Source organism: Delphinus delphis, chromosome 2 (genome assembly GCF_949987515.2).
Source record: "Delphinus delphis chromosome 2, mDelDel1.2, whole genome shotgun sequence".
In the NCBI taxonomy this organism is placed as follows: Eukaryota; Metazoa; Chordata; class Mammalia; order Artiodactyla; family Delphinidae; genus Delphinus; species Delphinus delphis.
This window is the reverse complement of record NC_082684.1, coordinates 99,815,332-99,841,102: the sequence shown is the minus strand read 5'-3', so window position 1 is coordinate 99,841,102 and position 25,771 is coordinate 99,815,332. Positions and strand designations below refer to the sequence as shown.

Below are 25,771 nucleotides of genomic sequence, written 5' to 3'. Positions count from 1 at the left end.
ACATGCAGTTTAAATCTTAATGGTTAAACTAAAATAAAGGAGTTTATACAACTAAGTCAGTTTTAGATATGGTAAATACAGTGAAAATTAATTCTTTACGTTACCAAAATTTCCCAGTGGGACTGAAATATTGTCATCATTTCCTTAATTTGTTCTGTAAGAAGTATCCAAACATTCATACCTGTTCTTATTAGGGATGATGCCTCGTTCTACCTCCTTATGATTTTTGCCAATTCGAATAGCAAGCCAAGAGCCCAGTTTTCCGTTGTACAAAGTATCCACAACACGGAACACCTCTCCTTTGTTAAAACTAAGTCCATAGGGAGATTCCTTTTCGTATTCAAAATGAGTTCTAATATAGAAAGAATCTCCTACATCTGATTCTACGATGCGACGATAAACTAAAAGGAATCAAAACAAAAAATTATCAGTAACTAGTGGGAAAAGATATTAATCTGAAGAGAATACATTACGTGAAGATTCTATTGATAATATCAACAATAACAAAAACAACAGTTTCCAACAAACGGTGGCTCCTTACTAATTACTAAGTATTCTGTCTTGTGGACATCATCATTATCTCACGAAATGGGAACTCTTAGCACTTCCATTTCACAAATGAGGAAACTACTGCAGATACAGATCAAGCAACTTGTCCAAAGCCACACATGCTTTCTATTTAAATCATCTAACTTAATTTCGCTGCAGCCCCTGCAAACCTCATCTGTGTCCCATTTTCTAAATGAGTGGTTCTCAAATGAGGGCAATTCTGTTCCCCCCAGGGAAGAGCTGGCATACATGGAGACATTTTTGATAGTTGCAATTGTGTGTTGAAAGGAGGTGTGTGTGCTACGGACACTTAGTGAGCAGAGGGAAGGATGCTTTTAAACAGCCTAAAACACACGGGATAGCCTTTACAACAAAGAATTATTTGGTTCAAAACATCAAGAGTGACAAGCTTGAGAAACCCTGTTCTAAATGAAAATGTATCTGCTTAATCACAGAGAAAATCAGGCATTCCCTTGCATTAATGCTAACAAACATCAGAGTATATTGCTTAGAAAACATGAATACAAAATTCAGAAGCTACCCATATGCACTTTTGTGTGGAATACTATAGGATTTTTCCATGCAGATGGCACTCTACTTCAATAGAACGCCAGAAAGGTTGGCTGGTCCTATTACTGTGCTGTGTTAACAAGCACAGTGTAAGACTGTGTGCCCCTAAATGACAAAATAAACAAAATCTGTGAGATTAACAAATTCATTTATCACTTAACTTTGATTTATTAAAAACATTACAATTAAAATTCCTATTTAAGTCCTCAAACTTCTCCAGGTTTATTTTCTCAATATTCTGACAGTATCTCACCATCCTTCTTCTTCTGAGCCAATATGGTCACTTCTTCTCCTTTTGGGAGGTCAAGTAGAAAAAGGACAGCTTCTTCTCTTATGATATTTGTGAAGTCTACATTGTTTACCTGTTAAAATACATTTCACAAATTACTACTGGTCATATTTTAAGATTATAAAAACATTTATCTATGCAGGAAACAAATATATCCAGAGTTTATCTAATTTGAAAATATCACATCTTCAAAAGTGAAAATTTTCATTTTACTTTGGAGAAAAGAATATACCCTAATTTAAAACAAGCAGGAACCAAGTAAATAAAGTGAGTGAAGGTGTAAAGTCACTTAAAGAGTAGTCACAATGCATCCCGACATTAGAGATCATACACTGCAAAATCCAACCAATTCAGACCAAAAAAGACAACTTCTAATTCCAACTGTTTATTATTATTGCAAAATCTCGGGATTTAAAATTTTAAATTATAAGTTCTATGAATGTATAATAGAGCTCTACTTTTTACTAGGCTCTGAAAAAGAAATCAAAAGGAAACAAGATTAAAAAGAAAGAGTGCATGCATTGTGCCATCTCTGTAAGAGCATCTGTAGGGTGTAAGCTCAGTGTCTGCCAAATCAATGTTTAATATTAGACGCTCCTAAGGACCAAAATGTAACTTATCAAAATGTCCCCAGTGACTATGTGCAGGATTACAGGTAGATTTTCTTCTACTCATCTTCTGGAAATTTTCCGCATTAAAAAAATTTTTTTTTTATACATGTACTACCTTTATGATATGAAACAACAAAAAAACTATTAAGAAATATTTTTTGAATGATGTATGATTACTTCAAACAGGATATGGGGTAGGTAAGAGAATAACAGGTCTGTTTAATTATCCATGTTGTATTTGAGAAAATGTAGACATCATCTGGAGGAATCGTAACACAAAGTCAGGTGGAAACCAGTGAGTCAGGAGACAATGCCCTGACTTTCTGACATGTAAGTCTGAAGCGGGAGGAGGAGGACGGGAGTGGCCATAGGCAGCCAGCACAGTCTGAAGGGGCTTGCAGAGGGCTCAGAGGGCAGCTTCTGACCGCGGGCTGCTGCCAAAAGCGACCAAACCCAAGATAGAGATACGAAAGCAAGATAGAAGCAGGGGGCCGCTGACACATCCCAAGTTTTAGGAAGAATGATTAAAGAAGGTAGGAAAAGAACTGAAATGATTAGAGGAGCACCAGAAAAGCAGTGTTATGGAATCCAAGGAAGAAAGCACTTCAAAAAGGACTTGTTAAGAAGGTCAAAACACTAGCAAGAAATACAGGAAAATGAGGGCTGAAGATGACATTAGGTTGGCAATGCCTCATGAAAATTCACATTCAGTCGTGGTTAAGGTGGAAGGCAGACTACACAACTTTATGACACAAGGACTGAAAAGCAAGCAGGGAAGGGACTCAACCAAACCTTCAACAAGTTCAACAGCCAAAGGAGAAAAGACAGACAATGGAAGGCTGATGAAGAACCAAAGGATAGGGAAAGAGGAAAACATGAACAAAGCAGCCATATTCTGGGGCAGGAGGAGAACGAATGCAGGACACGGGCAGGAGGCAGCCTGAATGCAGGAAGAGACCAGAACAGAGGTGGCAACGACAATCTGAGGCAATCTCCTCTGGCAAGAGGAGTAGAGCAGATGTAGGAACTCCCACTTGAGAGATCTGATCTTCCGATTAAAACAGCACATAGTGCATCTGGCAGAAAGTTTGGATATTTTAAAAAGAGGAGAGAAATAAAGATGGTACTACGTTACTAGGCGGCATTGCTTATGGAAAAGAAACAAAAACATACACAAACAAAAAACAAAAGAAAAAGACCCGATTGGCACCCTGCATCTAAACTAGGCTTTCCTGGACTCTCCCCTCTTGTGGGGTATGAAGCTTCAGAGCCCAGGCAGCTTACACATGTGCCTGATGGAAACCCCATGTCTGCACACCTGAGCCATCACCTGTGGTGAAGAAGGTCCTACAGGGCTCTGTGGGCTGCTGCAAAGACTACTCCCACTGGAGAGGAACACCCGCCGCTGCCCTAGTGGCAAGTTGTGGCCCACGGCAGAGTCTAGCCAGCCTGAATGTTTAATTGAACTTAAAATAACTGGTGGATATTATGGGGCTCTAAGACTTACTTTTTTTAGGTTCTATGAACATGAGTGATTAACACGAGACCAAAGCACCACACTGTGTAGTAACAACACAGCAGTGAATAAGAGCAAAGGCAGGAATGAGAGACCTGATGGATTCTCAATCTGCATGCTAAATTGGTTCTAGACGCTACAACAGATTACAAGCTAACTGCGATAGTGAGTCTCCTGTGTCTGATGCCTTTTTCTAAAGATCTAAGTACTTTGAAACCACATAAGTTGACCACTGACATACCCTGAGAATCTGATCACCCTCTTCCAAGCCTTCTTTGGCAGCAGGGCTATCTTCAAGAACGCCAGCTACAAATATTCCAACATCATTTCCACCAGCCAGCCGCAAACCCACACTATCTCCTTTCCTGAATTTTACTAATTTCATGCTGGGCCTGTTAAGACAAATATTTCATTTGAAACAGTTAAGAGAAGCTTGAAGAGTTATAGCAAACTACTACAATAAAAACCATATTTAGAATAAAACAAAGGACCATCATCTCTAAAATTTGCCCTACACCTCTAATTTACTGAATAAAATTTATCATTAGAATACCAAACCAGATTTAATAGCACTTTCTTTTAATTTTTGATTAACAAAATAAGTTTCGAAATATCCAAATTCAATATGTAAGTACTGTTTTACATAATAATTATAAAATTACTTCATAACAATGCTTTCCCAACTCTGAGTCTTGGATTTATGTGGTACATTAACAATGGCTAAAAAATCTTCCATTTCTCCCACCCCAATTCATACCATATCATCTCTACTGAATAACTAAGAAGCACTATTGTACGAAGGTAGAAACTGAGCATAAACTGACAAATTTCCCTAATGCCAGAGAGTCAAAAACAGGCTCTAAGCACTGTAATCTCTATACCCAACAGACAGCGGTTTTGAAACTTTGCAGTTAGGGGACTCCTTCAGTAGTTCACACAGATCACTTACTCTGCAGCCCCTTTGAATTTTAAACAAAAAGCTTATCATCATTCAGCCTTTTGGGATTAGCCCCATATTTAAGCGCTGCCCCCTTCTTGCTAGAGAGAATGGAAAGGAATTAATGCAGGCACATTCCTCTACTATCAGTGTAGTGTCAAAGCTCTGTGACACTCCTAAAACACCAAAGAATGCCTTAGAAGAAGGGCTAGACAGAAACACATCGTAACTAAGCGTTACCCTTTTGGGTAATTAATTACAAATTACATACATAATTACAAATTTCCCTTCTAGGTTTCTATAACCATCCCACATTCCAAGCCAAGAAGACACACAATTCTACCTATTCTGACACGATGTGTGGGAAAAAGTCCTTTTCCTCTTAATTCACTAAGTAACAATGAGCAAATAATTAGAAACTAGTAGTAACGAAAAAAACACAAATCAAACGAATGAATGAGTTGAGGGAAGAGAGATGCCTCATTCTTTAAAACCAACTAAAGACCACCTTAGCTTTCAGAACGTACAAGGTAGTCACATTTGACCTTGTTTCTTCATGTAGAACTAACATTAGCTAGATGGAAACCTGAGAGTCTGTAGGTCAGATGAGGTCACTTACTGCCAGGGCTGGTGGTACCCTCAGTGCCCCAAATCCATTTTCTGGCTTTACCATGGAGGGTGTGAGTCCCTCAGCTGTGATGGATCCTACTTTTCCAACTGCATCAAGAGCCTTCTGACAGACTCCTCTCCCAAACCAACTGTACAGACAGCTCTTTTAAACATTTCCTTAAAGACCTTAAGGCGCCAGGTCCCTCAAGTCCTCTCCTAACACTGACCCATCTAGTGCACCTCAAAAAGTAAAATAGCTGATTGTAGTCTGCATCCTTTAGTAAAACCTGGCTTTTTATTGATAAAACCACTGTTCAAGGACAGCTCTACGCCCCATCTTAGGGTCATGTGCCCTACATGCCTAATATTTTATACTCTGCCCTGTGTTATGTCAACCACATGCAATAGCAAAAATCCTTCTGCCTCGAATCCAGTCACTGAATCTGAATGAATAACTAAACCTTTCCTGGCTAAGCTACAAATCCTGCCTACATTCTCAGTTCTCTTTGGTATCTGTCCTTCAGTGCTCCCTCAGGGAAACAGGTCTCTGGAATCTAGTTATTAAAGTTTTCGTAAAACTTACAGAGTTAGGAAAGCTCTCAGGCCATTCTCTTTTTTTTTTTTTTGGCTGCACTGGGTGTATGCTACTGCCCACGGGCTTTTTCTCTAGTTGTGGTGGGCAGGCCTCTCATTGCGGTGGCTTCTCTTGTTGCGGAGCATGGGCTCTAGGCACGCGGGCTCAGTAGTTGTGGCGCACGGGCTTAGTTCCTCCACGGCATGTGGGATCTTCCCGGACCAGGGCTCAAACCCGTGTCCCCTGCATTGGCAGGTGGATTCTTTTTGTTTTTTTGTTTTGTTTTGTTTTGTTTCTGCGGAACGTGGGCCTCTCACTGTTGTGGCCTCTCCCGTTGCGGAGCAACAGGCTCCGGACGCGCAGGCTCAGCGGCCATGGCTCACGGGCACAGCCGCTCCGCGGCATGTGGGATCTTCCCGGACTGGGGCACGAACCCGTGTCCCCTGCAACGGCAGGCGGACTCTCAACCACTGCGCCACCAGGGAAGCCCGGCAGGTGGATTCTTAACCACTGCTCCACCAGGGAAGTCCTCAAAATGTATAATTTTAAACTTGTGATACTTTCACCTATTTCAGGAGCCATTTCTCTCTACCAAGCTAGGTCTTATGGTAATAACCCAATTTTCTTTAGCAGAGAAAACAGATGAGAGCAGAGGTCTACATCTAATCTACTTTAGGAAATCTGGTAATTTTCCATTATTCATGTCATGTCTCTTTTACCAGAGAGGCAACAAAAACTAATCTGATGATCATGATAGTTTGAAATCTGGATATAAAATCTACATCTCAATCTCAATGTATAAAATATAAAGTAATAAACGTTGTGAATATCAAAAACTTACTTTTGAGTTGCTAACTAATCTAGAACAGGTTTCTCAACCGGAGGTGATTTCGCCTGCAGGGAACATCTGTCAGAGCCTAGAGATATTTTTAGTTGTCACAACTGGGTGTGTACGTGTGTGCTACTAGCAGCCAGTGGCCAGGGACGCTACTAAGCATCCACCATGTAAAGGACAGTCCACCACAATAAACAATTATCTGGCCCCAAATGTCAACAGCGCTGAGATGGAGGAACACTGATTTGTTTTTAAAATGCTAGGGCTTTAGAATGCCTGTGAAAATTCTGATGTTTAAATAGAAAGCAATTTTCTAGTTTTGTAATTCCTAATCTAAAAACTAGGTAGAGAAAAAAACAGTGGTGAGAAAGAAGTAAACATCTTAAATGTTTCTTTGTTGTTCTCTAATCTCTAACTATTCTATCATATAAATAATTTTAAAAACCAAAACAAACACTAACCATAGCATTTAACAGTATACACTGTCTTTAAAAGCATATATAATATGGTTCGCAATTGAATTCTCAATTTAAATAATCCTTAGTAACGGGCAGAGGAGACAACACAAGTTTAAAACCACATTACCGAAGAATCCCATCTTCATGAGTTGCATTAGGCAGGATCCCATCAGATGGACTGACAGGTAAATCCACGTCTGGCTGTCCAACCTGAGCATACACAGGCTTTGGTTCTAAAAGAAAAGAAAATTTAAATTATGCAGGAATCACTTTACAAAATGGAATAACAAAGCAAGCAACCACTGAAATAACCAAACAATAAAAAGTCTGCAAAATACAGCAAAAATGTAAGTTCAGAGAACCTGATCAGGAACATATATACTACATATGCATATATCAGGGTACATTTTACAGTTATAAATTCTGGGATCTTTATAGCATGTATGCACGTTACATGGTCACCTATGCTTTCTATAGCTCCAGCTGTTACAGTCTGAAAAATATACTTTTTAGGGAAGAATAACAGAGGAAGAAGAATATAAGAAGAGAGAATCCCTACATTTCTCTGTTAAGACTGTCAAAGTAGCCTTCTTTCTTCACTCTGATACAGTTTATTTTTAAATTTGCACATTCCTGCCACTAAATAATCAGAGCAGAAACAGGTTTTGAGAGAAGTACCTGAGAGACAGTAGAACCAGGACCTCCAGGCCTGTCAAGCAACTGGATCTCAGAACCTTGCAGATTCTTATGTGTGGTCTTATATACAGGTCAGCAAGGTATACTTCATAAAGTGTTTCTGAAAACACTTTCAATAGACAAGAGAACTTTAAACAGTGTCTAAAGCCAATCTAATGTTTCCCTTAATGAGCAGTACTGGAAAACAACCTCACTCAGTGTGAACAGCTGTGAACCACAAATAACTTCTATCTGGAAAATCTGAAAAACATTCACGAACGTTTACTGATATACGGCAACCTCCCACTTACAAAGAAAATGCTGGAAGTACAGAAAAATTCACACATGGGTAGTAGGTAGCAGCAATAGTAGTAGTAATAATAATTGCATCTTTATATTTTCTGTAAATATAATTCTGTAAATTGTGAAACAATTTAGTCTGAATGCAAATGCTTCCTGCACTCTAGGCTAGGCTTACCTGGAAGATTGGGTGTTTGTTTCTCATTTCTTACAACTGTAACTTCTTCCACTGTTTTAGGTGTGTGATCATCTGCATGCTTTACAGGAGTTGAGACAGCCCCGGGTTTAGGAATTCTCTCTTCCTCTCTGCTCCGGAGACTATACATCAGTAAAATAAAAACTTATGAGCATGCCAAGACAATGTCAAAAAAGGGTGACAAGGGACTTGCTCTAAAAGATAACAAAATATTGTAAAAACTTAGTAATTAAAACTAGAGTGCTACTGCCACAGAAACAGATAAATAGATCCATGTAACAAAACAGAAAATGGAGAAATATATCCACAGTACCAAAGTTTATTACGGAAGCAGCAGCCCAAAACTGCTGGAAGAGAACACACTGTTTAATAAACAGTGTTTAGAACAACTGTCCACAAATTTAGAAAAATTAGATCTCTATGCATATCAATGACATAAGTATAAATTTCAGATAAAGTCTTAAACATAAAATATATTTTAAAAATCTTATCAAAAATAGAGGACTCTTAAAGTAAGATTCAGTGCACAAAATGAAGTGAATACATAAAAAGTTTAAAAAGGTGTGAAAATAATTTGAAAAAATATGTCTTAGGTTGAACCAAATGAATTTTTTTTAAGTTCAAACAACTGAACATTAGCAATTTGACCAAACAAATGTAACAGGAGTTCAATTTTAAGACTATATATTGATCTAACAATACATATAATAAGAATTTGATATTTAGAACATACACAAACACACTTTTTAATTATTTTAGAATAAAAAGAGCCAATATGTGAACTCATGGACAAAAATGAAAAAGACCTTGGGCTTCCCTGGTGGCACAGTGGTTGAGAATCTGCCTGCTAATGCAGGGGACATGGGTTCGAGCCCTGGTCTGGGAGGATCCCACATGCCGCGGAGCAACTAGGCCCATGAGCCACAACTACTGAGCCTGCGCGTCTGGAGCCTGTGCTCCACAACAAGAGAGGCCGCGATAGTGAGAGGCCCGCGCACCGCGTTGAAGAGTGGCCCCCGCTCGCCACAACTAGAGAAAGCCCTCGCACAGAAACGAAGACCCAACACAGCAAAAATAAATTAATTAATTAATAAACTCCTACCCCCAACATCTAAAAAAAAAAAAAATGAAAAAAACCTAGAAACAGACTTCCCATAATATGGAAAATTTCTCATCAAAGGAATAAGCTGGAAGGATGCTCACCTGTGTTAAATGAAACAAACTACTATCTGAGGAATATGTGCAGAGCCTGATCTTTTCAAATTATTTTTAAAACACACAGAAACTCTATGATGCTAAAATGTTTGCACGAGTACGGAGGAAAGCTTAATTCAAGAAGGAGATCTGGGATGAGGTGGAGTTGGCAGATTTGGCCTATTTCACCTAGAACGTTCTAACGAGCATACAATGCTTTCATAATTGAAGATTAAAAATTAAAATATTAAAGTTACAATGAAATAGAGTTATATCTGGAGACGTGAAAATAGCCCCAAAATAAAATGTGAAGAACAAACTGCAGAATATACGTGGTGTGACATCACTAAGGTATTAAAGAAAACTCTCCACAGCTACACAAACACATGTCGACGCCACATGCAGAAAGACCCAGACGGACAGAGGCGACAGAGGTTCTCGGAGTGGGGAGCAGACAAAACAGCAGCCCAGGGAAATCTGAGATTTATCTCCACTATTTCAGTTTTCCTAAGAAAATATTTACATAGTACTTATGAAGTAAAGACTGAAATGTTTTTAAATATTTTAAAATAATGTTCATTATTTAAAACAATGAATTTGATTCTATTACTGCATATTATTAGCAGTCTCGTACCAGGAAAAAATTTCTTCCCGTTATCCTCTTGAAAAAATAAAACATAAGCACTTTTCAGAGTTTCTATTTTCATGTTCATCTAACTACTCAGTGGGGGTGTATTCCAGTTTTAAATTATATGTATTAAATGAGCTGCATGTAAGTAGAACAGTCTTTCAGAAAGTAAAGCCAAGATATCTTCTAGCTCAAACCAGAATGAACTTTCTAAATCATAAAAGGTTAAAATTTTTAGCCACTGCTTATGTAATAAAATCTTACATACAATTAGTCTAAGTATAAATAAATACAGTTAAACTCTATCCCCAAACTGCTCTAGGCACCTCAGAATATAAAGGGAAATACAAAATAATAAATTCTCCTTGCATTCTTTGCACTGAAAAATGCAAATGATGCATTCTCATTGCATCTTTATAGATGCAATGAGATGCAAATCTCATTGAAGAGAATGCGATTAAAGAACTACATAATTTTAGTAGTTCTACAGATTTTGTTGCTCTGCAACAGACTAAAGACTATTTGCTTAAAAAAAGATCAAAAAACAAACGTTTCCAATTGATTTTCTTGTAACTTAAAAATTCTAAACTTAGAATGTGACCAAGTGACATTAATGATAACTAAGAATCAATGATAATATTTTAATCTGAATGTCCTCCCCAGTGATAACCAGGACTGTCGTGCAATAGGGCTCTTGCTCCGTACATCACACGGAACTCCCGCTAGTAGAGTTGGCTAATTTTCATACTCTATACCACCTTTCTTTAATATAATTATTATGACTTAACATTGCAGATGGGTGGAACGCACATCATTCTATTAAATTTTTCATACAATTAATATTTGGAAAAATCATTGTTCATTTTTAGTGTATTTCCATTATCTACCAAAAGATGGAAGCATTATTCAATACATGCAGATTTGGAGCCGTGCTGTTAATGGAATTGTGAAGCAAGTCATTTATGTAATTTAAAATTTTCTAGAATCCATATTAAAAAAATGAGGTGAAATCAATTAATACATTTTATTTAACTCAGTATACCCACAATATTATTTAAGTAATCAATATAAATGATTAATGAGGTATTTTACACATTCTTTTTTGTGTACTCAGTCATCAAACTCCAGTGTGTAGGTTCACACTTACGTCTCTATTTAAACTGGCCACATTTCAAAGGCTCCACAGCCACATGTGGCTAGTGGCAATGGTGTTGGGCAATGAAGATCTAGAGTAACAGTATAGAACAAAATAATCAACTTTTCCAAACATTTAAAATGTTCTACTATGAGCATGTATGACCATTAAGTCTATTATAAGACAAAGAATAGAATTTAGACACACAGAATCAGCCTACAATCAGGGGCAGTTATTGAAAGTGAAGCCATAAAAAAGGAAAATATATTTTCCCCAAACCTTCCTTACATAGTTCTACCCTAATGGCTCCCATGTAATATTTAAGCTTTAGTAAAAAACAACTTTTGCTATTATGAGTCAAGCCAGCTTTATACAAAAACCATCTTTGTCCTGAGTTGGACTCATGTTTATCTACCACACTCTGGCTCCTAGTAGCCTAGAAAGAAACTCCAGGCATTCTAGGGGACCTTGAGACCCTCTGAAGGGTGTTTTTGTTTTTCCCCTGGAGGGTAAGCAGATAGGTTTTGTTTTTCAGATTTTTCACTTGTACATATTAATCTAACGGTAATGATCCATTAATCTAGAGACTTTGGGCTGGTTAAAAGCTCTGCGGAACAGCTGTTAAGACAAAGTCTCTGAAAGAGAGTTTTTACAGTCACATAAATGGGCTCATTGTAAACAGAGCCTTAAATTGTATCCAGTCAACTCTGTAAGTACAGTAGCAGATTAACACACATTCAACCAGATCAGCAAAGGGTAACAGATTAAATGCAAAACTTCAGGTGTAAAGTCACAGCTGTTTGGGACCACTTAGTGCAGGCAGAGGGCAGGCAGCGAGGTCAGGAGAGGGACCTGGAGAGACACTGCAGGAGGAAGGGGCTCTCCTCAGTCCCCTCGGCAGCCCCTGCAGGACACAGGGGCCAGAAGCACTCAGTGGCCAGCAGCTTTCCCCAGACACTTCCTAGGTTGGTTTTACAGTGCGCGGTCTCTGACAAGACACCTCCTCAAGATTGGCTTTCCCAAGCCCCTTGGAGGGCAGATTTCCTGCAAGTTCATCCAGTGACACCACAGTGAATTCTCTGCCATGCAGTGGGCCTCAGGTGTTGTGAGGACAGGTGGGGAAGCTTCTTCCTTTGGCAAATCCATCTCAGCACCAGGGGAAGGACCTGCTCCTTACATCTGATTCTTATATTTTTCAGTTCTCTTTGTTTATTACTGGCGAATCCCTTGTCACTCCACTCTCGTTATATTTAATCTCTTTGTATTAAATTCGCTCTGTTCACAAGAAACTGTGCTTTCTGTCTTTTAGACGCTGATGAAATATGTCAGACTGCCAATTCTTCAAGGAGTTTTATTTCTGATTTCTAGTTCTCAAACACCTCCCCATCTGACTGGTTACATCTTATTTAAAACTAATCTTAATACAGGAAATAAACTGAGGCTGAATGTTCACTGTAATAAAAAATCCTTTTATAAAGCTAATTTCCTCTTATATAATAAATGACTCATCCTACATAAGCCAATTTATAATTTCTTTTCAGAAACTCATTTATTGCATAAAGGTAGGCAAGATCTACACAGCTTAGGATGAACACAGCAACTAGGTACCGTTTAAAGGCCACTGGACTATCTCAGCCCCAATTATCAATAAAGATAGAAACTTAGAAAGTAACTTAACCAGACTCCAAAGTTCTTCTCCACTGGCAGGGACAGTTCGGCATGGAGGGCTCCTAATACATATGAGAAAGAAAAACTAAGGCACACTCAAGTCTGACTTCTCAGAATATTGCAGCCATTGCTAATCTTCTAAATTTCATATGGAAACAGATATTTACATACTGCGGTTCCTCCTCGACAGCAATTCAAAAATTACAGCATGGCACACAGACGATTATAGGGATGAAAAAGGCAGAGAGATGTGGAGATTCTGGGCTGGTACTTGGGCAGAGAAGTGAAGAGCTGCCCAGGGAGTATGCTGAGAAAGCAGGGGGAATAATTACCTTATATCTACTTGGCTACATTTGCAAGCAAAGTTCTCACAATTTAAATTTGTTCTTTATACATTGTAATCTATTTTCAAAAATATATATATGTGTGGTGTACGTTTTTGAAAAAATATGAGTGTCTGTATTGCTCACTTTGACAAATGGCTTTCTGGCAATAACCTAGCTACATATTTATATGAAGCCTATCAGCTTGTACAGAGATTCTCATCTTGCATGTTCCTTTATGATGATAATGACTAACCTAGTCCATCTGAATTAGAAAACAGATCTGTTGTTCAACAAGTGTAATTGAAAAAATGATCTATTTTTAGTAAGGAACAACTGGGGAAAGACTAAGAAGGAGCCTTCTTTCACTTAAGGGACAACAGCATCATCAGGGCTTCACTGGTGGTATGATTATGACATACTTAGATTAATATTTAGAGTAAACCAAGCCTTGATTGTGCAGTATGTTTGGCTGATTTTATAACAAGAGACCAGTGTTACCATACTCTTCATTTTTTATTAACATTCTCTCAAAGGCAATAAAGAATTGTCCTACGTTATTTAAACTAGAAATAAGATTTTTCATATACTTACTACTTTTACACGTGAGTGGAAGTCTGTTTTTATAATATTTTATGTTTTATATTGTACAAGAAAATAGTTCTCAGCTGATGGAGTAAATAAAATGTACACTTTTACTTTAAAAATAGTGACTATAAAGTATAATATTTAAGCTTGCCTTGCTGTCATTAGGTCCATGAACTCCTCTTAGGGGTTAAAATCCATCACCAATCACTGAGCACAACACTACTAGACCTTGGTCTATATTAACTAGAGAAATGTATCAGCTATGGTCCTCCCTCAGCCCTTCCCCTTACAAAGCATATGAAAACAAAACCTCAGTTTGGAGTTTTAATCCTGTAACCGAAAATTCCCAAGGATTGAAAGTAACAGCTGGCTCTTATCTGAATAACAGAAGTTCAGGATGGGTCTTTAATATTCCACTCACTTTGAAAGGTTAGACAAAGAATCTTATTTTAAAAAGATTTAGTAACAATTCAAGTGATAAACTTTGAAGTTTCACATTCTCCCTAACCAATTTTCCAAAACAGGAAAAAAAAAAACGTTTAGGAACTCCAAATCCCTGGCTATGTTGCCCTTGTGGTCCAGCCACACCAGTCACCTTGCTGTTCTTCCAACAAGCTGAATGTATCTCCATCTCTGTCTTATTCTGGAATGATCTTCCTTTGGCTGGCTCCTTCTCACTCACTCATATCAAGATAAGTTGACCGTAGAGAAGCCTTCTTTCTGCCCAAGCATGTCTCTAATACTGCCCCCTCTTCCTGCACTGTCACATCACCCTGATTTTCTTTACCGCTAATGCAAATTACTGTTTCATATTTCAAACGCATTTATCAGTTTTATTCACTTGGATATAAGCTCTGTGGTACAAGGGATCTTGCCTAGATTGTTGAGGGCATAATTTATAATCATACACTGACAACATGTGCATTATCAAAACATACTTCATAGGGGTTTCCCTGGTGGTGCAGTGGTTGAGAGTCCACCTGCTGATGCAGGGGACACGGGTTCGTGCCCCAGTCCGGGAGGATCCCACATGCCGCGGAGCGGCTGGGCCCGTGAGCCATGGCCGCTGAGCCTGCGCATCCGGAGCCTGTACTCCACAACGGGAGAGGCCACAACAGTGAGAGACCCACGTACCGAAAAAAACAAAACAAAACTTCATAAAGGAAAAATGAGCGGGGTAATGTCAAAATTACTGGTGAAGGAAAAAATCTTTCAACCTTCACTGAAGAACACTCACTGTGCTGACTGCTGATCACTCACCATCAACTGTGCACGGCACAGGAGGCATAGAAAAGGAGGCATCAATTGTTGATTAAATTCACTAAGATTTAATAAGCTGAATCTCTCTACCTGACTATCTCTGAGGTGAAAGCGGGAGGGAAAAAAGGATGCAGGACTCCACAGCATGTCTGAAAAAGAAAATGTAATAGTACCTGCACCAAATTAATTACCAACAGTATCACATATAAATCTTGTTTTGAATCAAGCATCTTTCAAATTGGAGGTAATAAAATCTTTTCTACCTAAGACAAAGGACTAAAACCAAGGATCAGGGGAAAAAACCCTGAAATTCACCAGTCAGAAGAAGGTTATACTTCTCTACATTTTGAAACAGTAAAAAGAAATGTTCAGCTTATGTATATGGATGTTTCCACAATAATTTTTAGCCTATTGGCAAAGTTCTATGTATGTTCCAAACAGAACTACACAATATCTAACAGAAACGATATATACTAGGGCAAAAGAATATTTACAGCTCTCTAAACTCAAAGAAAACAACCATGGAAGGTGACATATAAGGTGTGTAAATAAAAAAACTAGATCTTTAATTTAAAAGCCAAGGCTTCTCTAAGGTATTTAAGCGGAAACACCATATGCCCTACATGCATGTGTATGAGGACTCACCTGGCACTCTGAGAGAACAAAGGCATGAACCTGCATTCAACCCTGATGATATAGGTGGACTGTATAGTTAAAGGATTTTTGATCCCATTATTTAACTTGATTATTTAACTTGGCTCAATGCTCGGATTTAGGCTAGAAATTCGCATTCATAAGAACAAATTTAATCATCATATATTTGTTACACCATAAGCAGTATCAATACTGACACCACTAACTTCAGAATTCAGTGGAGACATTTCTCTCAAGAGAAACAAACAATGAAACAAGTATTTTAAACTTCTACAGTTTTAATCTCTAGACTGCTTTCAAGTACTTCAGAAGCAATCATTTTTATGAAATAGATATGCTAAATATAAATCAGACTTTTTCCTGTTTGTTAAAATATACAATTCCCTAAAAACCTTAAACAGCTTATTCTCAGATGCACCTTGTCAGTTTATGGAATGACTGAGTATAAGAAATACAAAATACAAACCTTTACAATGCAAATTTTCTACAGTTGAACCTTATCCTAACTGGTCTGAGCTTTTACTGTAATAGAATTTTTTCAACAATGCGACGGCTTATGATTAATCAGTAGCATGAGAGTCACTTTTATTAAAATAGTTTATAGAACAGAACCAAAAACGTAAACATATGTTGCTCCTCTAGGGAGAAAATGCATAAAATGGATCTGTTAAATTAACTGTAAATACTAGGGAGAGTACAATATAACCAAACAGAGGCTTAGAACACACTCTGCAAATCCAATACTCTCTAGTCATGCAGGGACTGCAGTGAAATCAGTGAAAGAGTCTTCTCATTGACAGCCCCTGACAATCGCCATGAGGCAGTGCCACCAGCCAAGGACTCTCAGTATGCCCAGCTCCCTCCTAGAGAGGGAGTCTCGGCCCAGAGTGGGCAGTGAAAAAACACCGAATAAAATATACAAAACAAACTTAGCAACAGCATCAAGCTATAACAAAATCACCGTAATAATTCTCTATACATATATTATTTTTCAATTTAAAAACAAAACTATTTTAACATCCTAGACCAGGGAAGGACTGGCAGACTTTTTCTGTAAATGGCTCTGTGGGCCATGCAGTCTCTGCCACAACTTAATTAGGATGAGTTCCAGTAAAACTTTATTTGCAAAACCAGGCAGCAGTCTGGATTTGGCCCACAGGCTGTAGTTTGCCAGCCCATGTTCAAGACAACAGTAAGGGTACACTGCTCATCCAATTATTATGAAGAAACACGCTCATGTGTTTTTCTCAGAACTCAGACCATATAACATTTGTTCTCCAAGAAAAGAACATCACACAGAGGAACATAAGTAGGTCATGACAACAATGGAACACAATGGAATGCTTTATAGATTTCTGCTCCCTTAAGTAACCTTCCACTTTTTTCTTTCTCTACACCCATAAGGTCAAACACTTAAGTCAAAAGGCCAAGAGCTTTAATCCTGGCTCTAATCTCTTGTCAACTACATAACCCTGGACTTTATCACAACCACTCAGCTTAAGCTGACTTGCCTACAAAACGAGCAAATCTTCTTAGAAATGGTTTAATATGAGCAGATGTGAAAGCACTTTTGGAAACTCTAACTGATGATACTATTACTACTACTACTAATCACCATACTAATGAGAGCAGCCAATATTTGCGCCAGGTGTTCTAATAACTAATTTAACTTTCACAACTTTGTAATGTATGATGCCTTTTTTTACAGCAAATGAGAAAACTAAAGTGCAGAGAGGTTTCAAGGTTGCGCAAGTAACCAATGGCAGGGTGGGACTTAAACCCAGGAAAACTTGCTTCAAAGCCCAAAGAAATCACTATATTCTATTGCCTCTGACAAAATGAAAGTTACTATTCTCAACAGATAACTGCAGTCTTACAAACATACGAAAATACTCAGAAATCTAGGAAGAGAAAAAGGTGGGGCTAGTGTTTTACACACTAAACTGAAACTTTTCTCACCAGTCTTTTTTGTTTCACTTTTTAAACAAGAGCATTTAAAGAACATTTGTAAAACAAAGACATCTGTACAAAATTAAATAACAAAAAGAAAATGTCCCATGTGTTTTTTAATACTAGGATTTTACTCTCTTACTATATCTAAGTTGTTTCTCAAAATGCAAGGCACCCTCTATATTAAAACTCCCACAGTTATCTGGATTTTAATATTAACTTTAGGGGGGAAATGAAAATGAAACCTTTAAGCAACTGGTACTACTTTACATCCTGTCTTTTGACAGGTCACTTAATTTTCAGGAATTATATTCTCAGTACAAACATTTGGAAAAGAATCTGAAGACTTTTTGTCTTCTGTACTCAAAATACTATCTTTTCCTTAGTATATGCTACATGTTCTAACCAGAAGTTCCCAAATCTGGTAATGTATAGAAGAGAATGCTATCAGGAACTTTAAAAAAGTATTCCCTGCCTCCACCTCAGATGAACTGAGAAGCAGGCCCAGGATTCTGTATTTTTAAAAGATCTCATATAACTGGTGTTACCCATAAAGAATACTTGAGGTTCCCAAGAGAGTAAAACAACCCAATATAATATGAAGATAGTTAAAAAAATTTTTAAATCCTCTTCAACTTTTAAAGTTACAGATGTCAAGTGTTTAGGAAATCTAAATGGAAAAAAGTAAGTATCAGAAAGAACTTTCTAAGGTTTAGAATTTGATTACAATAAATACAAATGGCCAAAGTTTTGATGAGCATTTCTTTCTTTCTTTTTAAAGGAAAATCATGTCCAAATTGCTTGATGCCAGCCTAGCTTCTAGGTGAGAGAACTGTGTTACAATTACAGCCACTCCCCGTGACTCATCAGGGATGTTAGCTCTGTCACTGTGTACATGTTGCAGCAGCTGTCCTTTTCCAGATAAGGTCTGTACTGTGTCAGGGAGATTTTTAGAATTAATATGTTAACCTGCAGCAGTTAAAACTAATAATCGACTATAAGTCCATTTTGCATGTGACATACTATAATATTCCTTAAAAAAATTATAACATTAATTACAAAGATCAGGGTTAATACAATTTATATGTCTAAAATCTGAAATTCAGAGAGAATCAACCTCACAAATATCTAAACTCAGGGGTGCATAACAACTGTTATCTGTATGATTTCTGACAATCTTGAGGACAGCTCTCTCCCAGGGAGGGACTTCTCCCTTGCCTCCTCAGGGAACACTCCCTGTGGTCCACCTCTGGGCGTTCTATCTATATTGTTTCTCTTGGCACTTTTAGTGACTTTTATGGCTTCAGCTAACACCCTCATGCAGTAAGTCCCAAATCACCACCTTGAATCTTAAACTGGTCAGCTCTGGACCTGAAATTTCAAGTGTCTACAGAAGATCTCCATACGGATTGCTGTTAAACCCTAGGTCCACCCCTAGGTGGCCTACAGAGCCCTGGGGAATGTCCAGAATTCTTATGTAAAGTGCTACACGTATGTGTACATGTGCATTTTTCTGGAAAGAAGAGTCATAATTTTCCTCATATTCTCAAATGTATATGTGACCCCAGAGACTATAAACTCAGGTAAGTCATATACTACTAGCATAGCAGACCCTTTGGCATAAATACCAGACAGTGTACTTTAAAGCAGAAAATAAAGTCCAGGTTAATCTCTCCACTAAAGGACTTCTACTGTATACAGTTAACTTGTCCTAAAGCTTGCTGGCATCTTCTAATGCAGTGGGTCAGCAAATTGCAGCTGAGAGCCAACTTTTTAAAAATAAAGTTTTATTGGAAAACAGCCATGCCCATTTATTTACATACTGTCTACAGTTAGTTTTGTGCCACAAAGACAGAGCTGAGTAGTAACAAGACTTGGCTCACATGCCTAAAATACTTACTCTTTGGCCTTTTATGAAACAGTTTGACCTCTGTTATTCTAGATAAGAAATACCTAAATTGATAAAGAAACACGAACCTAATTTAAGTAATCCAAAGACAACCTATCTTCTAATTTTATTTCTAAGCAAAACCAGAAACATGTACCAAGCACACACACCTGTTTTATTTTAAACAACAGAGCATGATTACCTGCCATTGCTGGGCTGCTGTGGAGACTGTCTAGAATGGTCAGAAGGCTCTGACCGCTGGTCAGGAGATCGTGATCGGCTGTGACGGGGAGGCCGGTCGTGTGATCGACCAGAATGATCTGATGCCAGTGACTGAATTTCTGAAATGTCTGTTAAACAAAAGAGTGCTGTTTATTTTCCCATGAAATGACTACAGTAAAATATAAGGTACTCCAATAATAATGGAAATAAGTTACTAAATATAACTTCATATAAAATGGTTGATTTAAGCATTAACTTAATCAGCTACTATTTGATATTGGTGAGCTGTCAACAGAAAAAATTTTTTTTGAATTCTTATATTTTGAAGGTGTCTGGCTTATAGAAAATTATCATTTCATTCTAAAATGTCAAATCTTCCCACTTTAAGAAACAGGTCACTTAAAGGGTCTCTGCAAACAGAGCCACACTCACCATCTCTCTCAGAGGCATTAGCAGAGTGGATACTGTCAGAAAGATCAGGGACATTCAGCAGGGTAGCCCGCTCATCTCTCTGAACTACCATCTTTAACTTGCCTTTAGACCTCTCTATCAATGTCTTTGCATCTGTCAATGACATATTTTCCGTCACGGTACCATTTATCTGCAACAGAAAAGAAACTATAGGTTGAAGGTAAATGACAAAAATACAAACGTTAACTTAGTCTGACATGAACAGGAATATCTAGACTACTCCTGGGCTTGCTCTGAGAACCAAAATATTCCCTTTACACTTTTCCTAAACTATCAAAGTACTCCTCCTTACTGAAATAATAAAATCTGTACTACACTGCTGCTCTGCCAGAAAAGCCCAAATTAGCATCTTCTACCTCCTCCCCATCACTTTCTATTACTCATGGGCAAACTAACAAAACACATCAATAATATCCGGAGGAGTTATCAAAACCACTTAATGTGGAACAACAAACAAATCTATCTACAAAAGTAACTCCTATTAGTGAAAAATACACATTTGGCGCTATTAATTCTCTAGGATGACTCTATGCCCAAAGAAAAGCGTCAGTGTTGACATGTAATAATAGCCAGTGGCAAACTATCTAGTCCCCAAATACTGATTTTTAATTCTTTTTGGCAAAATCGCTTCAAGCATGAACAGGAGCTATGTGGTCACACTAGAACTTGTTTTCTACTGCAGTTCATCAAAATGTAAGAATATGACTATACCTTCAATACAACATCGCCTTCTTGAATATTGCCATCTCTTGCTGCCAAACTATCTTGTGAAATTTCCTTTACAAATATATGGCTGGCCAATCGAAGACCATATTCTGAAATAATATATTTAAATGTCTTTAGTGTAAAATCCCAAGAGTAAAATCCCAAGACTCTTAAAGAGTTTAAAAGTATGAAACTAATAATCACCGCATAGAGTTTTTAAGTACAATCAGTAATAAGAAATTATTCTTGGCCTCCCTGCAAAGACGACATTTCCTCTAATCATCAGAAAGTTTTCACTGTCAGTGTGAAAGCAAAGGGAAAGTGCGTGGTTCAAACAAAAGATTGACACATCGTGCTCTCACTGTACTGAAAGAGAGAAAAATCCGAAGAGATAACCATTTCTCTCTGATGGTGTCATGCTGATGCACTAGCTTCTCAGAAGGTTTAAAGAATAAAATTCTGAAAAGAAAAACTCTGGAATCCTTTACGATTTTGTTGATGACTTTAACACCTCTCTGAGAGACATACACAGAGCATCAGTGTGCACCACTCAAACGAGGGCTTCAAACAAGCCAAGCAGATGTGGGGAGGAGTTAAAGATGCCAGTCCTTCCAACAACCGACAAAGTGCCCAAAGTGCCCAGGAGCGTGGCAACATTAATTGCACCTGTGGGTGAGGGAGTGGTCAGAGTTAAAGAAGTTACCAGGAGAGTCCAGAAAACTGTCCAGGGGGCCTGCAAAGCTGTACAATGACTACAACTAACAGTATAATGTCAATAGAACAGGACTGCCCCGGTTGCGTTAGGATAAAGAGTAGGACTGAGTCTTACTGGGAAAGAAAAACAAAACAAAAACCAGAAGGGAAACAAAACTGTTTTTAAGATGGGATAAGTTAGCAGACCTGCTACTCAAGCTTTTAAAAGTTACATCAGTTACAGTTCAACTTAAGGCAAATATACAAAGAGTGTTCACAAGCAGGAATAGAATCAGGGTTAAAAAAAAGAAAATGACCTTCTAGGGGATCTAGGCAGTCAACTATGTGTGCTTTAGAAATGGTGACTATATCTCACAGAAAGAAAGTATTGATTAAAAGACTGTCCTTATTTAAGACTTAAAAATTATAAATGACCAAAATACAGAGATGACTCTAAAATATTCCTTGTATATTAATGTATTCGTTTATTCTAAGTATTTCCTTAGTAAATATTAACTAGGTGGTAGGCACTAGAGATAAAAACCAGCAATTGAGACAGTCCCTGCACTCTGGCAGCTTCCCTAGTCAGTAGGGAAAAAGACGTTACCACAATTACCTGTGTGATGAAGAGTTCGGATGGAGCAATACATGATTCTGTGCCTAGTGGGGGTCAGAGAAGGCCTCCCTGAGAAGCAAATGCTAAAGCTGAAACTCTACCTAGGAAATACTAACACTAAACCTGAGAAATGGACTTCCCTGGTGGCGCAGTGGTTGAGAATCCACCTGCCAATGCAGGGGACACAGGTTCGAGACCTGGTCTGGGAAGATCCCACATGCCGCGGAGCAACTAGGCACGTGAGCCACAACTACTGAGCCTGCGCGTCTGGAGCCTATGCTCCGCAACAAGAGAGGCTGTGATAATGAGAGGCCCGCGCACCGCGATGAAGAGTGGCCCCTGCTTGCCACAACTAGAGAAAGCCCTCGCACAGAAACGAAGACCCAACACAGCAAAAATAAATAAATAAACAAATGTGGGTTTAAAAAAAAAAAAAGAATATAAACCTGAGAAATGAGGTTGGGTGGGGGTGGTGGTGTGTGTGTGTGTGTGTGTGTGTGTGCGCGCGCATGCGCGTGGGTGTGGGTGTGTGCGTGCGTGTGCACACTGGTCGAGACAGAATGGTTAAAAACAAGTGCACCAGAAGGTATGAAGGAAAGACAAGACAGGTTTGATGAAGTCATAAGTGTAGGGCAAGAGTCAGACAGAGAAGAAGCAGCCCAGAGGACCCTGTAACCATGTGGAGCAGTCCACAGAATGGACCAGGGAGATCCAGAGACTGCATCATGAGGCTGGGTGAGTCACTTAATAGACAGTGGTGTGATGCTCCTCACCCGCCGTGCCCCACAACACAAAAAAGGAAAAAGTAACGATGTGTTGATTAACTTGATTGTGGTGATCGTTTCCTAGTGTATACATACCTCAAACCATCACACTGTACACACTTTAAATACATAACAACTTTACATATTAATATACAATGTCAATTACACCTCAATAAAGATGGAAGAAAAAAAAAGATGCTGGTAGCTTGGATGAGGGTGGTGGTGGTGGAGAAAGGAGGAGTAGGACAGTCAAGTGTGGTGTTTAGGAAGTTAGAAGGTGTTAACCGGGCATAGGAAAGCAGGGGAAAAAAGATGTCACGGAAAACTATACCATGCTGCCCCCGGCTGGCTTGAGAGACCGGGTAGACAGGAATATATGCAATGGGATATTTCATAAAAAACATTCCACGAGGGAGATGTGCTGTATCTGAGGGATGCAGACGAACACCTAAATGTACATGCCTATGAGTCAGCTGGGGCACCAGGGTACACACACTGGACCTAGGGAAGGAGCTGTGCCATCATGAGCAGCCCACGACACTGAGAGACATGAGATTTCCTAAAGATGTTATATGAAGTAGAAAAGAGATTCTAGAACAGAAATCCACAGAACACTGAAAGGTAGAATGAGGACAAAGAGATTGCCAAGGATACAGAAAAGAAAGAGGGAGGAACCCCTGAAACCCACAGCATTACAGGAGCCAAGAGAAAACATTATTTCAAAAAACAGGGAGTGGTTAATTATTAGAGAAATGCAAATCAAAACTACAATGAGGTATCACCTCACACCAGTTAGAACGGGCATCATCAGAAAATCTACAAGCAACAAATGCTGGAGAGGGTGTGGAGAAAAGGGAACCCTCTTGAACTGTTGGTGGGAATGTAAATTGATACAGCCACTATGGAGAACAGTAGGGACGTTCCTTAAAAAACTAAAATAGAATTACAGTATGACCCAGCAATCCCACTACTGGGCATATACCCAGAGAAAACCATAATTCAAAAAGACACATGCACCCCAATGTTCACTGCAGCACTATTTACAATAGCCAGGTCATGGAAGCAACCTAAATGCCCATCAACAGATGAATGGATAAAGATGTGGTACATATATACAATGGAATATTACTTAGCCATAAAAAGAAATGAAACTGAGTCATTTGTAGAGACGTGGATGGACCTAGAGACTGTCATACAGAGTGAAGTAAGTCAGAAAGAGAAAAACAAATATGGTATATTAACATATATATGTGAAACCTAGAAAAATAGTATAGATGAACCGGTTTGCAGGGCAGAAATAGAGACACAGATGTAGAGAACAAACGTATGGACACCAAGGGGGGAAACTGGGGGTGGTGGGGGTGGGATGGGATGAACGGGGAGACTGGGATTGACATATATACACTAATATGTATAAAACAGATAACTAATAAGAACCTGCTGTATAAAAAATAAATAAAATTCAAAAAAAACAGGGAGTGGTTAACTATGTGAAATGGTACTGAAAAGGCAAGTAAGATAAAGACTAGAAATTTCTACCGGATTTAGTATGACCAGTTCTAGGAGCAGATACCAGAGAGAGAGGGCTGAAGAGTGAGTGGTGAACAAGGAGAAACAGCTCTGAACACAGACAGTCTGACTGAGAAGTTGGTATGGATGAGGGCAGAGGGGAGCAATAACCAGGAGACATGTCAGGTTTCAGTAAAGCGGATCAGAGCCAGCCTTCAAATACTCTTACACCTTTTTATCAAAATGATCAGTCATCAACGCTTTCCTGCATGGGAGAGACATGCCCACGGCAGCAAGAAGCCACAATCAGACTCATTTGTATCAAATGTGATTACCTGAGGGGAGGCAGCTAGGCTTCAGTTTCAAAATTTTTTGACAAACAAGTCCTTTGCTTTTAGAGCAATATCCTGTGGCGGGTCCTCTCCCTCCGACTCTCCATTTAGAAAAGGCAGCCTGCCCTCCCTCCGAATCCAATGATTTCTACCCAGATGTAGGTACTACTGATCCTGACAGCTAAGTAAAACACTGAATTGCAACTTGGTGATGGCGTGACATTTCTTGTATTAGCCTATTCTACTCACAAGAAGTAATCCAAAATCCAACTACTGGACAATTTATGTGAAGTACTATCTGCTACAACAAAATGATTCAAGAAGAGGAAACAGATGACCCCTGAAGCCTGACATCACAAGATTTGATTTAAAGCAACAGGACACAAAAACGAAGATAACAGAAGACAACAAAGCAAAGATATAAAGTGATGGCAAACTTACTTCTCATTAAAATTAGTCTTAAAATTTTCATGTGAAAATGATAAACGAGTTGGTAGAAAATACCTTCGTTTTTCCGGGATTTCACCAGTGTGACTTTGGTGGGTCTGGCAGGTTGACTGGAAGCCACAGATCGCCTATCAGATCGCGGAGACAGACTCCTCTCTCGACTTGCACTTCTATCCCTGGCCCAGCTCTTCTCACTCCTCCTGTTAACCATGCCCCCACGGCCACTTCTCGGGTCGTGTACTTCCTCATCATAACTATCTTCTTCATTCTCAGATACTGGTTCAGGATCAGGACGACTTACTGGTATCTGAACTTTCTTTTTCCTTCGAATGGTCTACAAATAAGAAGGATTAGAATATGAGCTGATTTTCATATATGTACTTTCAGTTCTTAAGAGAGGAAGATCACATTTTTCTGGTCTCATACTCATTATAAATAAGAGATATAATACACAAATATAACAAATTAATAAGGAATACTTTTCTATATTGGTTATCTTTTCTGCTCTCCTGGTAAACAGATCTGGTTAAGAAGCAAATTTGGAATAGAGGGCCTAATAAAGTTCTTAATTAATTCAGAAGATCTTCTATGTGTAATAATTACAA

At 38.6% G+C, this 25,771-nt stretch overlaps 1 protein-coding gene across 4 annotated transcripts in view; it reads right to left on the bottom strand.

Annotated features, from left to right (window-relative positions):
- Positions 1-25,771, bottom strand: part of TJP1 (tight junction protein 1) — a 116,496-nt gene that overhangs the window by 29,193 nt on the left and 61,532 nt on the right. For all 4 annotated transcript variants that reach the window (XM_060005291.1, XM_060005292.1, XM_060005293.1 and 1 more), the window contains exons 5-13: positions 25,224-25,500; positions 20,812-20,915; positions 20,062-20,230; positions 19,610-19,757; positions 8,102-8,241; positions 7,076-7,181; positions 3,777-3,927; positions 1,373-1,481; positions 182-401 (exon numbers count right to left, since the gene is read on the bottom strand). In XM_060005291.1, coding sequence (XP_059861274.1) covers positions 182-401; positions 1,373-1,481; positions 3,777-3,927; positions 7,076-7,181; positions 8,102-8,241; positions 19,610-19,757; positions 20,062-20,230; positions 20,812-20,915; positions 25,224-25,500 — 1,424 coding nt within the window. The remainder of the gene's footprint in view (positions 1-181; positions 402-1,372; positions 1,482-3,776; positions 3,928-7,075; positions 7,182-8,101; positions 8,242-19,609; positions 19,758-20,061; positions 20,231-20,811; positions 20,916-25,223; positions 25,501-25,771) is intronic.